The 12,448-nt window shown below is 43.0% G+C and overlaps 1 protein-coding gene across 1 annotated transcript in view; it reads left to right on the top strand.

Moving 5' to 3' along the window:
- LOC108515805 (collagen alpha-1(XXII) chain) overlaps window positions 1-12,448 on the top strand; it is a gene marked incomplete at its 5' end in the record, with an annotated part of 153,903 nt that overhangs the window by 94,037 nt on the left and 47,418 nt on the right. The window contains 2 exons of the mRNA XM_017852946.1: window positions 1,892-1,945; window positions 12,149-12,202. Coding sequence (XP_017708435.1) covers window positions 1,892-1,945; window positions 12,149-12,202 — 108 coding nt within the window. The remainder of the gene's footprint in view (window positions 1-1,891; window positions 1,946-12,148; window positions 12,203-12,448) is intronic.

Here is a 12,448-nt window from a genome sequence, read left to right as displayed (position 1 = left end):
AAAAAAAAAAAAAAAAAAAAAAAAGTCTTCTTTGCCTTTTAAAAGGATTTACACGCATTTCAAAGAGACAGATAAAGAACTGACAATGATCTGTTTTCTAAAGTAAATGCTTTAAGAAAAAGACTTAGGTGAGATTCTCTTTCTTTTCAAAAAAGAGAGAATTAAGCCTCTTGTTTGTAGTTTGTATCTTACCCATACATGGTACAGGGTATACAAACACAGATGTGAAAGATGACCTTTATTCTGACTCTCTGAGACTTAAGCAGTGCTTGTTCCCTTTCCACTGATTCAACTACGCAGGCTATTTAAGCACAGACCCCACGGGTATGCCACAGTCCTCAACATTTCTCCATACACTCTGGAACCCTGGAAGGCACAGGAGCCAATCCTAAAGCTAATTTGACTAAGAATAATTTCACCTAATTAAATTCTCCTGGTGATCGACTTATTAAAAACAGGCATTTATTTGATTTGCAGCATTTCTTGTATCATATTTTATCAGATAGTAAATAAACATGTTTGAATGTTCTTACATCCATGTCATGAGTCTTTCCCATTGCCTTAATTTTAAACAGCTCAGAAGATCATTTAGTTCATTAAGATAAATGGGTCTTTAGGAGTTTGTTCCAGGAGTCTTGACCTCAAAGATTCTTGATATCAGTGCAGAGGCTGTCAGGGTGGCATTTCTAAATCACTTAGGGAAATGTTTAGATCAGTCTTTTCCAGACCTTTCTACCACAGTTGCTTTGCTTCAAATCACTGGGAATGAGGCTTGTATTCTGTGTGTTTACTACAACTACTACACAGTGATTCTGATGTTCAGAACCACTCAATGCTCCACGACCCCTGGCAGGACCTGGCAGGGGGCCGAGAACCCCCACCCTCCCATCTGGGTGGTCCTTTTTCAGAGTCAAGCAGTTGACACTCCAGGTATTACAGAGCTTGAAGTGAAAATAACCATAAGAAAATGGTTATGAAAATAACTACAAAGAACACGCAATGAGTGCCAGTATAATTATACACGTACATATATTTATAGAGCACAAACACACACACACACAAATGAGATCCTACATAAGTCAGACTGTATTTCTTAGTGCGGTATACTTTTTCTGTCTTCTCAACTGCATTAGTTATCTTTCACTACGTTACAGATTGCTCCAAAACTGAGTGGCTTAAAACAACAAATATTTATTATCTCAAGTTTCTGGGGCAGAAATCCAGAAGTGGTTTCGCTGGGTTGTTCTGGCTCAGGTCTTCCATGAGGCAACCCTCAAGCCCTGAGCTTCCGTCATCTCAGGGTCCATCTGGTGAAAGGTCCCCTTCCAATTAGGTTCACTCTTGTGGCTGTTGATGGAGACCTCAGTTCCTTACCACATGGGCCTCTCTGCAGAGCTGCTTGAGTGAGATCAAGACATGGAAACTGATTTTCCCCAAAATGAGTGGTTGGATAGAAAAAGTGCAAGCTGGAGGGGGCGGGGCGGGGGTGTGGCAGGCCAGGGTGGGAGTGAGCCATCTTATACCCTAATCTCAGCAAGTACACATCATCACTTCTGCCATGTCCTGTTGGCCATACAGACCAACCCTGTAACAAATGGCAGGACGGCTGCTTCAGGTTGCAAATATGGGAGGCAGGGGCCATTGCATCATCTTGGAGACACACCAAGTAACCACATCAATGGTGGGTCATGCCATGGTTGCACAGCCACACTCAGTACTACCACTTGCCTATACCCTTTGCTCAGACAGGCTAGGGGCAGGGGTAGCTGCCAGGAAGTCCCAGTGGAAAATCAGTGAATGGAGGTGCGAGGGTGATGGCTTAGTGATGACACTGGGTGTGGGCCAGATACTCATTCTTGTTTCCTTTTTTTTCCTTGTGTCCCTGATACAGGGAGACCCTGGACCTCCAGGCCTACCAGGGCCCCCAGGAATAGCTGGACCACAGGTCAGTGAGACTTCATAACCATCTGCATGGGTCTATTCTGCTCATCTCAATGGTTCATCTCAATTTAAGGAAGAGTGATGGCCAGTGTAAAGGAGTGGTTTTAAAAATCAGAAAACCCCTGTTCTAGGTCTAAGCATGGCACTGACTGTCCTATTGACCATGGGCAGGTGACTTCAACTTGTGGAATCTCAGTTGCTCATTTACAAACAACTGCGTGTTGGAAAGTATGAAATGCATGGAAGAATTGGACTGTGTGGGACCTGCTGGTTAAGACGTGAGTTTTTTGGTCAGACACCTCCACAGTAATGATAAAAATACAAATGGTGTCAGGGATTTGTTAAAATTGAGTGATATGATACATAAAAAGGATGTGGCACTCAGTTGAAAAATACTAGGAAAGTGCTTTTTGAATGCAAGCGAGCACTGTTACTCTCATGTGAGTGATAAGGCGTGTCTAAAAGCAGCTCTGTGGCTCTGTGGTTTCCCAAAGCCAGGGAGGCTGGCCTCAGAGAAAGGGGGGTATAATCTCAACCCCAGAATAGGCAGGGAAGCTCTCCGGCTGTCAAAACAAGTGTGCTGGGGCTGGGGCTGTTTGAGCTGTTGGTGGTGATAGTATTTAGCTCTAAGAAGAAAGTGCCTGAGTGCTGATATGGGGACAGATAGACCCACACCCTCATTCCCTTCCCACTGTCATTGGTGCTCCCCAGAGTGTGCTCCCTTATCTCTCATGGTCTCTGTGCTGCTGCAGACTAAACACCTTCCCCACCAACACTCGGGGCCAAATGTGTCCCTGTGTCTCTTCCTGAGGCCTGGCTGGACATAGCATGCCTCATCTGATAGAAGTAGTGACATAAAATTGTACTAGGAGAGAAAGCTCAGAAGCCAGGCCTTGGGGTGAGAATTCCATCTCAGCCGTGTGACCTTGGGATAGTTTCTTAACCTCTCTGGCCTTTTGTTTCCTAAAGTTAACAAGAAACTGTAAAAACTGTGACCCTACAGGCTTATTACTGTGCCAACTGTAGGCAAAATGCTTCCATCCGTGCCTGGTACGTTGTATCAACTGAAGAATGAGAAAGTGTGGCTATTGTGATACCTCAGTTCTTGGTTGAAAATAATTTAAACAAGAGACACACAGCGAAGGAGAAGCAGCATCGTGTAATGTATTGCAAAAGAAAAAGAATACTTTGAAAGTTAGGGGCAGAATAGACAGTATACCTGAGAGAGAGAGGATTCAGGGTGGGCTGCTCGTAAGGATGAGACAGCAAAGACCAGCACTAGGGAGACTCCCTTTATGGGAGCCTTACATGATTATTCATAAGGAGGTGGGAAGAGGCGTTACTCATAAGCATGTTCTCAGTGGTCCTCTGGGTACACATGTGCAGTAACTGTACGTACTTGTTCATACATCACGTGTCTCATTAGCATCTTAAATCTCCACCAAGGGGTATGTTTTTTACTATTACGAGCAAAGGGTCAGTTTGAGGATGGGCAAAATCAAACAGCACATGCTCTCTAGAGGGGAAAGTCCCTACCGAAGATAGCTCTGCGTGGGTGAGCTTAATTATAATGTGAATGCTGAGACTTATTGTGTTGCTTGTCCTTACTGTCACTACGGATGGTTGCTGTATCCCGAGAACATGATTACTTCCTTGTTTGCCTATCCTGTCTCAGAACCACAGACTTGGAAAGGAGATCTTTATTTCTCACATAGGATTGCACTTGCAGGCTGTCTATCCCGCAGGCTGGGAAACATAGCCTCCGGCAGAAACCAAGAGCAAGTGCCTCAAGGGGAGGGTAGAAGCAGCAGGATTTATGCTGAGCAGGCTGGCCAAATGCATGTATTTAAAAAGCTATAGGAGAAGTCATGAATCTTTATGGAAGGAGAAACATGTGCATGGGAAATTGAGTTTCATGCCTCATCATGGGTTATGTGTTCAAAAAATGGCAGCATTAGCATAATCCAAGGGTGGAGTTTTTAAAGTTTTGAAACCTCTGACATCAAAAGATGAAGCAGAAGACATGAAAGCTTTGACTACACATGCTCTGTGAGTTGCCCAAAACCAGTCCAGAGATGGTGGTCAGGCTGGGAACTCAGTTTTTAAGGATTTTCTGGGTCTCCTTGGCCAAGAGTGGGTCTGTACAGTTGGTTAGGGGGGCCTAGGATTTTATTTTTATTTCTCAATTGTAAGTGCTCGTTTGACATTAGCATTTTTAGCCCTTGTAGTCACAGTGGTGGCAGCCCCATATTTAGGGTGAGGATTTGGGAATAAAATTGGAGAAGTCAGAAACCTCAGCAACCTAGATAAATAATACTTCAATGCATTATTATTATTATTATTTTTTGAGACGGAGTCTCACTCAGTTGCCCAGGCTGGAGTGCAGTGGTGCAATCTCAGCTCACTGCAAGCTCTGCCTCCCTGGTTCACGCCATTCTTCTGCCTCAGCCTCCCAAGTAGCTGGGATTACAGGCATTTGCCACCATGCCTGGCTAATTTTTTTTTTTTTTGTATTTTTAGTAGAGACGGGGTTTCACCGTTTTAGCCAGGATGGTCTCGATCTCCTGACCTTGTGATCTGCCTGTCTTGGCCTCCCAAAGTGCTGGGATTACAGGTGTGAGCCACTGTGCCTGGCCTGCCATATTTTATAAAATTTAAAAGTAATGCAATCATTTCATGAGGAACAAGATATCAAAATTTAAAATAAAGACATGACGCCACCCTCCACTTGAATGACCTACCTAACTCCTGCCAAATACCAGTGGCGTCAGATACCTGTGTTTATTTACATTTTGCTGTTTCAATCATCTTCAGTTATTTTAGATTGACTTTGACTTTTTAAAATATTGCATAGGGCTCAGGGACAGTGGCTACCACCTGTAATCCCGGCACTTTGGGAGACTGAGGCAGACAGGTCATATGAGGCTGGGAGTTCAAGACCAGCCTGGCCAACATGGTGGAACCCCGTCTCTACTAAAAATACAAAAATTAGCTGGCGATGGTGGTGCACATCTGTAATCCCAGCTACTTGGCCAACATGGTGAAACCTTGTTTCTACTAAAAACATAAATTAGCCAGGTGTGGTAGCACATACCTGTAATCTCAGCTACTCAGGAGGCTAAGGCATGAGAATCACTTGAACCCAGGAGACAGAGGTTGTAGTGAGTGAAGATCATGCCACGGCACTCCAGTCTGGGTAACAGAGTGAGACCCTGTCTCAAGAAAAAAAAAATTGAAAAAATAATATATATAAAATAACATCCCTATGCAATCAATCAATCTGTTTATCTATCTATCTATCTATCTATCTATCTATCTATCTATCTATCTATCTGAATTGCATAGGGATATTATTTCTCTTGGCTTCTCAGCAAGAGTTATTCAGTACCCAAGGTGAGTGATTCACTTTCCTTACCATAGGCCCTGTCCTGGAAAAGGTTGTTGGCACTGTTGTCATGACTGTAAAAAAGCAAGCCAAAAAACCAACAATTCTGTGCTGTGACAACAGCACCAGCTTTGTGGTGTAACAGAATGGAAAACACCCAGGTCTCCCAGACCCTAGCTGGCAGGTTAAGACGTCTAGCTATCGTGACCTGTGGACTGTGAAGATTCAGAGGGTTTTGACAGAGACAAGACTCCTGCATCAGGAGTTATAGATATCAGATCTCAGTGCAGATAGAACAAGAGATTTGCCCAGGGCAGTGTTAGATTGAAAGACATCAGGAAAGTGCAGCATCTTCAAATGTAGGAGCTCATTACTGGGCATGACCTTCTCTTTCTGGGATCGCCAGATGAGGCCAAGCTTCTCGCCTTGTAATTTCAAATTTTACCTGATCCTTAAGTAATGTTTGGTGTCAACTTGCTGGCTGCTGGGCTTAGCCTCTGCTGAGGAGGAATTGCATTTTTTTTAAAAGATGGAGTCTTGCTCTGTTGCCCAGGCTGGAGTGCAGTGTTGCAATCTCAGCTCACTGCAACTTCCACCTCTCAGGTTCAAGCAATTCTGCCATCTCAGCCCCCGAGTAGCTGGGACTACAGGTGCATGCCACCACATCTAGCTAATTTTTGTGTTTTTAGTAGAGATGGGGTTTCACCATGTTGGTCAGGCTGGTCTCAAACTCCTGACCTCTTGATCTGCCCGCCTTGGCCTCCCAAAGTGCTGAGATTACAGGTGTGGGCCACCACACCCGGCCAGAATTGTCTTGATTCAAAGAAGTAAAGCATATCAGTTAAACAGATAACGAGTTAGCTCCATGAAGTATGCACTGTTTTCTCCTTCAGCCCAACCCTGCATGCAGTGCTGATGTTTTTGGTAATGGCCCTGCTTTTGTTCCCTTATAATTTGCTTCAACAGAGGGTTTGCTCCTTTAAATACCCTGAGAATAGAAAGCTTCCATCGAGAAAAAAAGAAAACAATTAGTGCTGCATCTGAAAGACAGGGGTTCTTCTTGCTCCATTTAGGAGTTGATGGTCACTCTAACCACAAGAAGTCGTTGGGGCATGTGGTCTAACCCTGCATGATGAGCCCCAGGCAGTTGCATTGGGCAGGGTGTTCAGTGTTCCAAGGAGCAGGTTACTATCTCCTACAATGGTCAGCATGATGCCAGAAGGCAGAGCTGTTGTTTCACTTTACAGATGAGGAAACTAAGGTTTAACAAGATTAAATGCCACAGCTACAAAACTAGCAGGTACTATAACTGGGGTTGACCCCTGCTAGTCTAGCTTCAGTACCCCGAGTAGTTATTGTCCTGTCATACTCTTTAGTAATAGCTGATACCAACACCAGCACCCAGGACAGCTCCTAATGGGGTGCAATGCTTTAGTTTACACTATATCTGCTAATGCTCCTGTCAGCAATAGCTGCCCCTTATCACCACTTATTGTTGAGAAAATGCATCACAGAAGGGTTAAATGTGTCTCCGTGGACTCAGTCTATTGTGGTTCTCGGCTTCAAAGCCAAGCCAATTTCTATGCTTGTCATTTACCCCACACCACTTTCCAGAAAATAGACAGAAGGACTGTTTCATTTCCTCTCTGTTCAACTTCATTTATCAAACAGTATCTCCGCTAGACTTGGGGATGTGAAGATGAGTTTGTAAACTGAAAATGCTACCCTTGATGGAGTACTTACAATTATTGTCAGCATCCTTTCATAACCAAAGTCTCTGGGCATTCATTGGTCTCATGCACTGCCAAGAGGGTTTGGTTCCTTTGCAATTGCAGCACAGCATCAGGGAAGCAGCTTCCCCATGATTTATCTTACAGATTTTCAGCTGCTGTCTTCAGTGGCCAGCATGAGGAGGTTCATGCCACATGGTCAACTACAGAGCTCCATTCTAGTACTTTGAACTCGCATAAAATACTGACTTTAAGATACAGGGTCTGGAGATTGTTGCTGCAGTTGTGATTATGATCTGCGTAAAGGAGAAACAAGCAACAAGATGGTAACCACAGCAATGACCCTGGGAGCGTGTATTCTACAGAGTCAGATGTAAATGCCTTGTCTGGGTTGGAAATGATGACTATTCTGTCCCCTACAAAAAGCGTTTTTATTTCCTCTCATCGCATATTCACCAACCAGTAGTAGGACCTAAAGGGAGTCGTCATGGACCCAGAGACACCCAATGAGCAAAAGTCCTCATTTGGAGAGTACGGATGACTCCGAGGAGGCAGAGATAATACCTGCTGCCATTGGCACTACCTGAAAAAGTCTTGGGATTCCCATCCTGCCCAGAAAATAACCCAGAGCCACTTACTCCATGTTCTTTCCCACAGCAGAAAATTCTTTCCATCCATAACTACCACAATTCTGAAAGATTCTCACCAAGCATCACCTTAACAGTTTCCTTTCAAGTCAGGAGGTATAGAGAGAGGTCAGATATGGGCCATTCCTTCCATAGCCTGATGCTGTGACAGAGAAGAAAGACCCACAAGCTTACAGTGAACACTTAGGAATGTATGATGGAGGCAGAAAGCCAAAAGGGGCCGTGGACACAGGCCTGGGATCTGGAAGCCAGTGGTCCCCAACCTGCTATGCCTCTTATTAGTTAAGTGAATTTTCCTTGCTAATTATAGGACTTGGGCATTTATTTATCTGAACCTTGGATCCCTCATCAGTACCTTGTGTCCCTCATCTGAAAAAGAACTGTACAACCTGTCTCAGAATGAGAATGTGAGAACTGAAGAAGGGGAATTTACATATCACAACAGGTAGGAAGCATTTAATACGTGTAACTGCAAGTGGTCCTCATAATACTTGCTTCATTTGAGTTAACAACAACCACAACAAATTGTCAGAAGAAGAGTAAACAACTGAAAGAAAACTAACACCATGGAACAAGGGGTAACCTGTGAAGGCCACCTGGAGGAGGTAGGATTTTAATTGTTACCTGGAGATGGCAGGGTTTTAGTTGCCACCTGGAGGAGGCAGGATTTTAGTTGCATTGGAGGGTTAGTCAGGAATTTACCAGCTATCAATGGAGAAAGGTTTTCCAAGCAGGACAACAGCACATAAATGTTTAGGAGAAGGGTTTGTTCTGAGAGTAGTAGAGAGTTACTAACCGGGGGAAGTTTAGTCCCTGCCCTCAACGGTTTGAAAACCTTTTGAGAAAACCGCCTGTTCAGTGTATTCATGAAGGACAGCACTCTTAGAGGAATTCCTGGTATGAATGTACCTTCCAAATGATTGTTTTATCATGTGCTTAGCACATGATGGTGCTGGAAAATGTAATTAAAACAAAATCTTCTCCTAACTTAGAGAGGTTTTCCATGAAGGTAGAAGAGAAAGAAAACAATTTTATGATTGAATAGCATTAAACCAGAATGTGATTTGCATTACGGACAATATGCTAAGAGACTGCAAAGACAGAAAGAAATCTTACTCTTTTAGATAGCCAAGCTGATACAGCCGCCTATCACACACATGTTCTCAAGATAAGCAATAGCTAATTCTCAAGTGAGAAGATTTAATGGCACCACATGTTCTTCCTAGAGTCACCTGGTAATTGCGGTGGCTGTCTGTGTGTCTGTGTTAACTAATTGACCTTATTCAAAGCAAAGGTAAACTTCTCGCATCTTCATGGCAGGAAATGGATTTGCAACTTGGAGCCAGTCATCTGCTGAAGTTGGGCATCTACTGTTTGATAGGAACTGGGAGATAGACGGGAATGCTATCGTCTCTGTTGATTCTCTTTCAAAGAGGTGGTTCCTAGGTCCTTGAGAAAGACATTCCCGGGTTCCTGGGTCACAAAGCTAGCAAAAGTCTCATTTAGCTTTTGAAAGTATTTACATACCTTTCAAAGAGACCCCTCCCCCCCAAAAAAGAAAAAACTCACAATAACAAGTTTTCTAAAGTAAGTGTTTTCAGTAAACAGAGTGGGGCAAAGTTTCTTTCCTTATTTTCAACTGGGGGAATTAAGCCCTGGAAATGGCTCTTTAATAAACCTCTTCTGAAGAGGACTAAACTAGCAAAATGATGAACTGGTAATCTCCCTGGAATATGAATTCCCAGTGGACAGGGTTTTTATCTGTTTTGTTGATTGTTATATCTCCAGTGTATAGAAATGTATCTGGCCTATGCTCAGCATGGTCACTCAGTCTTTCTGACTATAAATCCAGTGCGCTTGACATTTTGAAACTAGTTGGACAAGGCATCATGGTCTAGGAAAATAGCTGGAAAAGTAATACGGGCAGAGAAAGCCAGCTTAGATATTTGATCATCAGACAAATGGATCTGGATTAGATTCCAGACCTTGCTTTCTATAAGCTTTGTGAGCTCAGGTGAATGACTGAACTGGGCTGGACTTCAGATTTATTGTCTAACACTCTGATAATAAGCCCTACCTCATAGAGTAGACTTACTGGCTCAATAAGAGAATAAAGATGTATTAAATATTTTTGCATCAGTTCAGGATATAAACAAGGAAATATATGTAATGAAATATCATGTGGGAAGCCTTGGCAGAGTTCCTGGAAGAGTCGGGGCTCTGTAAATGTCAGCCCCCTTCTCTGGAAGGAAGTGAGTCAGGCTTGGGGGTGGGTGTGTTTGCTTTGATCCCTGACTACGTTGGAGTAGGAGACAGGGACAACTGTGGAGATCCTTGAGCTACTGACATTTTCAATGTTGCTACATGAGTGTTGAAACTATTCTAAACCCAGACTGAGGACTGGAATTTGAAAGGAAGCCATTTACTTTTAAGGTAATTGTCCTAAATGTTAAGGAAGCAGTGGGCTATTCTATGTCACTTCTTTTCATTGAGTACAACATGGTCTGCAGACGGTGTGCTGCCTTTATTTAGATTTAGAAACCGTAAAAATAATTACATGGAAAAATATCAGAAGAAATGCTCTTTCTCTCTGACTCCATTTTTTCTCTTCTAAACAATAGTATTTAGCACTTCACAGATATGAGCTCACCTAACCCTCCTAATATTATCACAGGAAGAGAGAGGTGATTATTATGTAGTCACTGTCATCAGTGGTTTGCTGAGGTGGTAGAACAGTCTGGATTGAAAGAGGGCTGGACTTGATGTTTCCATGAGAGAATTTGGGGGCACTGGACCCCTGGAAGGACCCTCCTAGATGGACCTGCCCCTCATCCTTTATTTACTAGATGAACAAACTGAGACCAGAGAGGGAACATTATATGTTTAAGAATGCAAAGATAAGGGGCAACAGGCATAGAACCACAGCTAAGATTGACCTGCTGCCACAAACCTGTTTACTGCATAATGCATTCTTTTAAAGGAATTGAAATGCTTTTGTTTAAAAACATTTTGCGGAAACACACTCGTTAACACAGTAAAGGTAGAGCTAAGGTAGATAATAGTTAAAGGATTGGAACCTTTGGCTGTTACTTTCATGGGTGGTCTGTAAAAAGTATTTTTGGTAGGTTGTATATTTTGAGCATCTTGATGACCATGATGATGATGACAATGACAATAATGATGATGATGAGGATGAGGATGATGGTGATGATGACCATAGTCGTGGTGTTGTTGATCATTATGATGTAGACAATGATGATGATGGTGAAGATGAGGATGATGATGGTGATGGTGACAGTGATGATAATAGCTCTGGTTGTGCTGATGTTGATGGTGATCGTGATTATGATCGTGATTATGGTGATGATGGTTATGGAATAATAACGATGGCGATGGTGATGATAATGATCATGATGATCATCATGGTGATAATGGCAATGAGAGTGATGATAGCTAATGTTTATTGAGAGCTAACACACAACCTGTTGTAAGTCTAAGCACTTTGTCTATTGTAGGTCATTTAACTCTCACAGCAACCCCATGACAAAGATATTATTTTATGATTCTCATTTTAGAAGGAAGCAGACAGAGAGTTTAATTGTCTTGTCCAATGACACACAGTTAGCAAGTGGCAAAATAATAAAGGTAATAATTATACCTAAGATTTATTGAGCTCTTACCGTGTTCTGGGCTCTATGCTAAGTGTTTCCCATTTATTATTTTATTCTCTAACATTTCATGGGGTAGGCATCATTATTTTCTTGTTCTTGCAGGTTACAAAACAAACAAACAACTCGAGCGGTTTTAGTGAAGTGACTTCTCAAAGTCTCACAGCTAGTAAGGGAGGGAGCAAGAAACTTATGTGTGGATAAATTCTTCCAAAGCTTCGTGTGTGGTGCTCCTGCTCCTGCTGGCCACCATCTAAACTTCTGCTTCTCCCTCACCCTCACACCTATTCTGCAAGGCCTGCAGACCCTGAGTTTTTTCTGCCTCTTTTCCTGCCACACCTGGAACACCACTTTTTTTTTTAACTGACTCTTTTCTCTCTAGCCTGGACCACTAGCCTATCCCACATTACACCCACAGCTAGAACCTAGGACAACTACACATCCTTTTAATGGTTTCCAGTGCCTACAACTAAATCTAACATCAGATGTTGACATGCAAGGCTCTCAAAGAAATGAGCTCTGCCTGCCTCCCCAGCCCCATTTCCTGCTGCCCCCTCTCCAACCCCATACTCCAAATCCCAGTTAAGCCATTTTATCACACATCCTCAACAAGGCCCTGTTTCTATCTATCTGCTGCCACCGTGTCTGAGCTACCACAAGAACTTGATAAGAGGTTTTTGGGGAATTAATGAATGGATGAATGAATGCATGAAAATGCTTTTTGTTTCTCTATTAAAATTTCCAGTGACATCTTTCCTTTCTTTTTTTCCTTTCAAGGGAAGTCAAGGAGAACGTGGTGCAGATGGTGAGGTTGGACGGAAAGGTGATCAGGTAAAAACTTACTTTGTAAGGAACCATTCACCCTGAGAAGGAACACTGTTTCTCCAAGGTTGCTTCCATTGTACAGTCATTCCTTGTCTCTTCTTTGCCTGTAGCAGGATTTTTAAAAATCTAATTTTTATGGTTTTCATCTTGGTATCTCTGGTTCACTGTAAGTGCCCCCTCTCCCTTCTCTCTCCCAGAGAAGCCTGCCTGCCCGCCCTTCCTCCCTCCTTTCCTTCCTTCCTTCCTTCCTTC

The sequence above is a fragment of the Rhinopithecus bieti genome, unplaced genomic scaffold (genome assembly GCF_001698545.2).
Source record: "Rhinopithecus bieti isolate Rb0 unplaced genomic scaffold, ASM169854v2 scaffold_34489, whole genome shotgun sequence".
NCBI classification, from domain to species: domain Eukaryota; kingdom Metazoa; phylum Chordata; class Mammalia; order Primates; family Cercopithecidae; genus Rhinopithecus; species Rhinopithecus bieti.
Note: the sequence above shows the minus strand (reverse complement) of the source record. Positions and strands in the feature narration are given on the sequence as shown.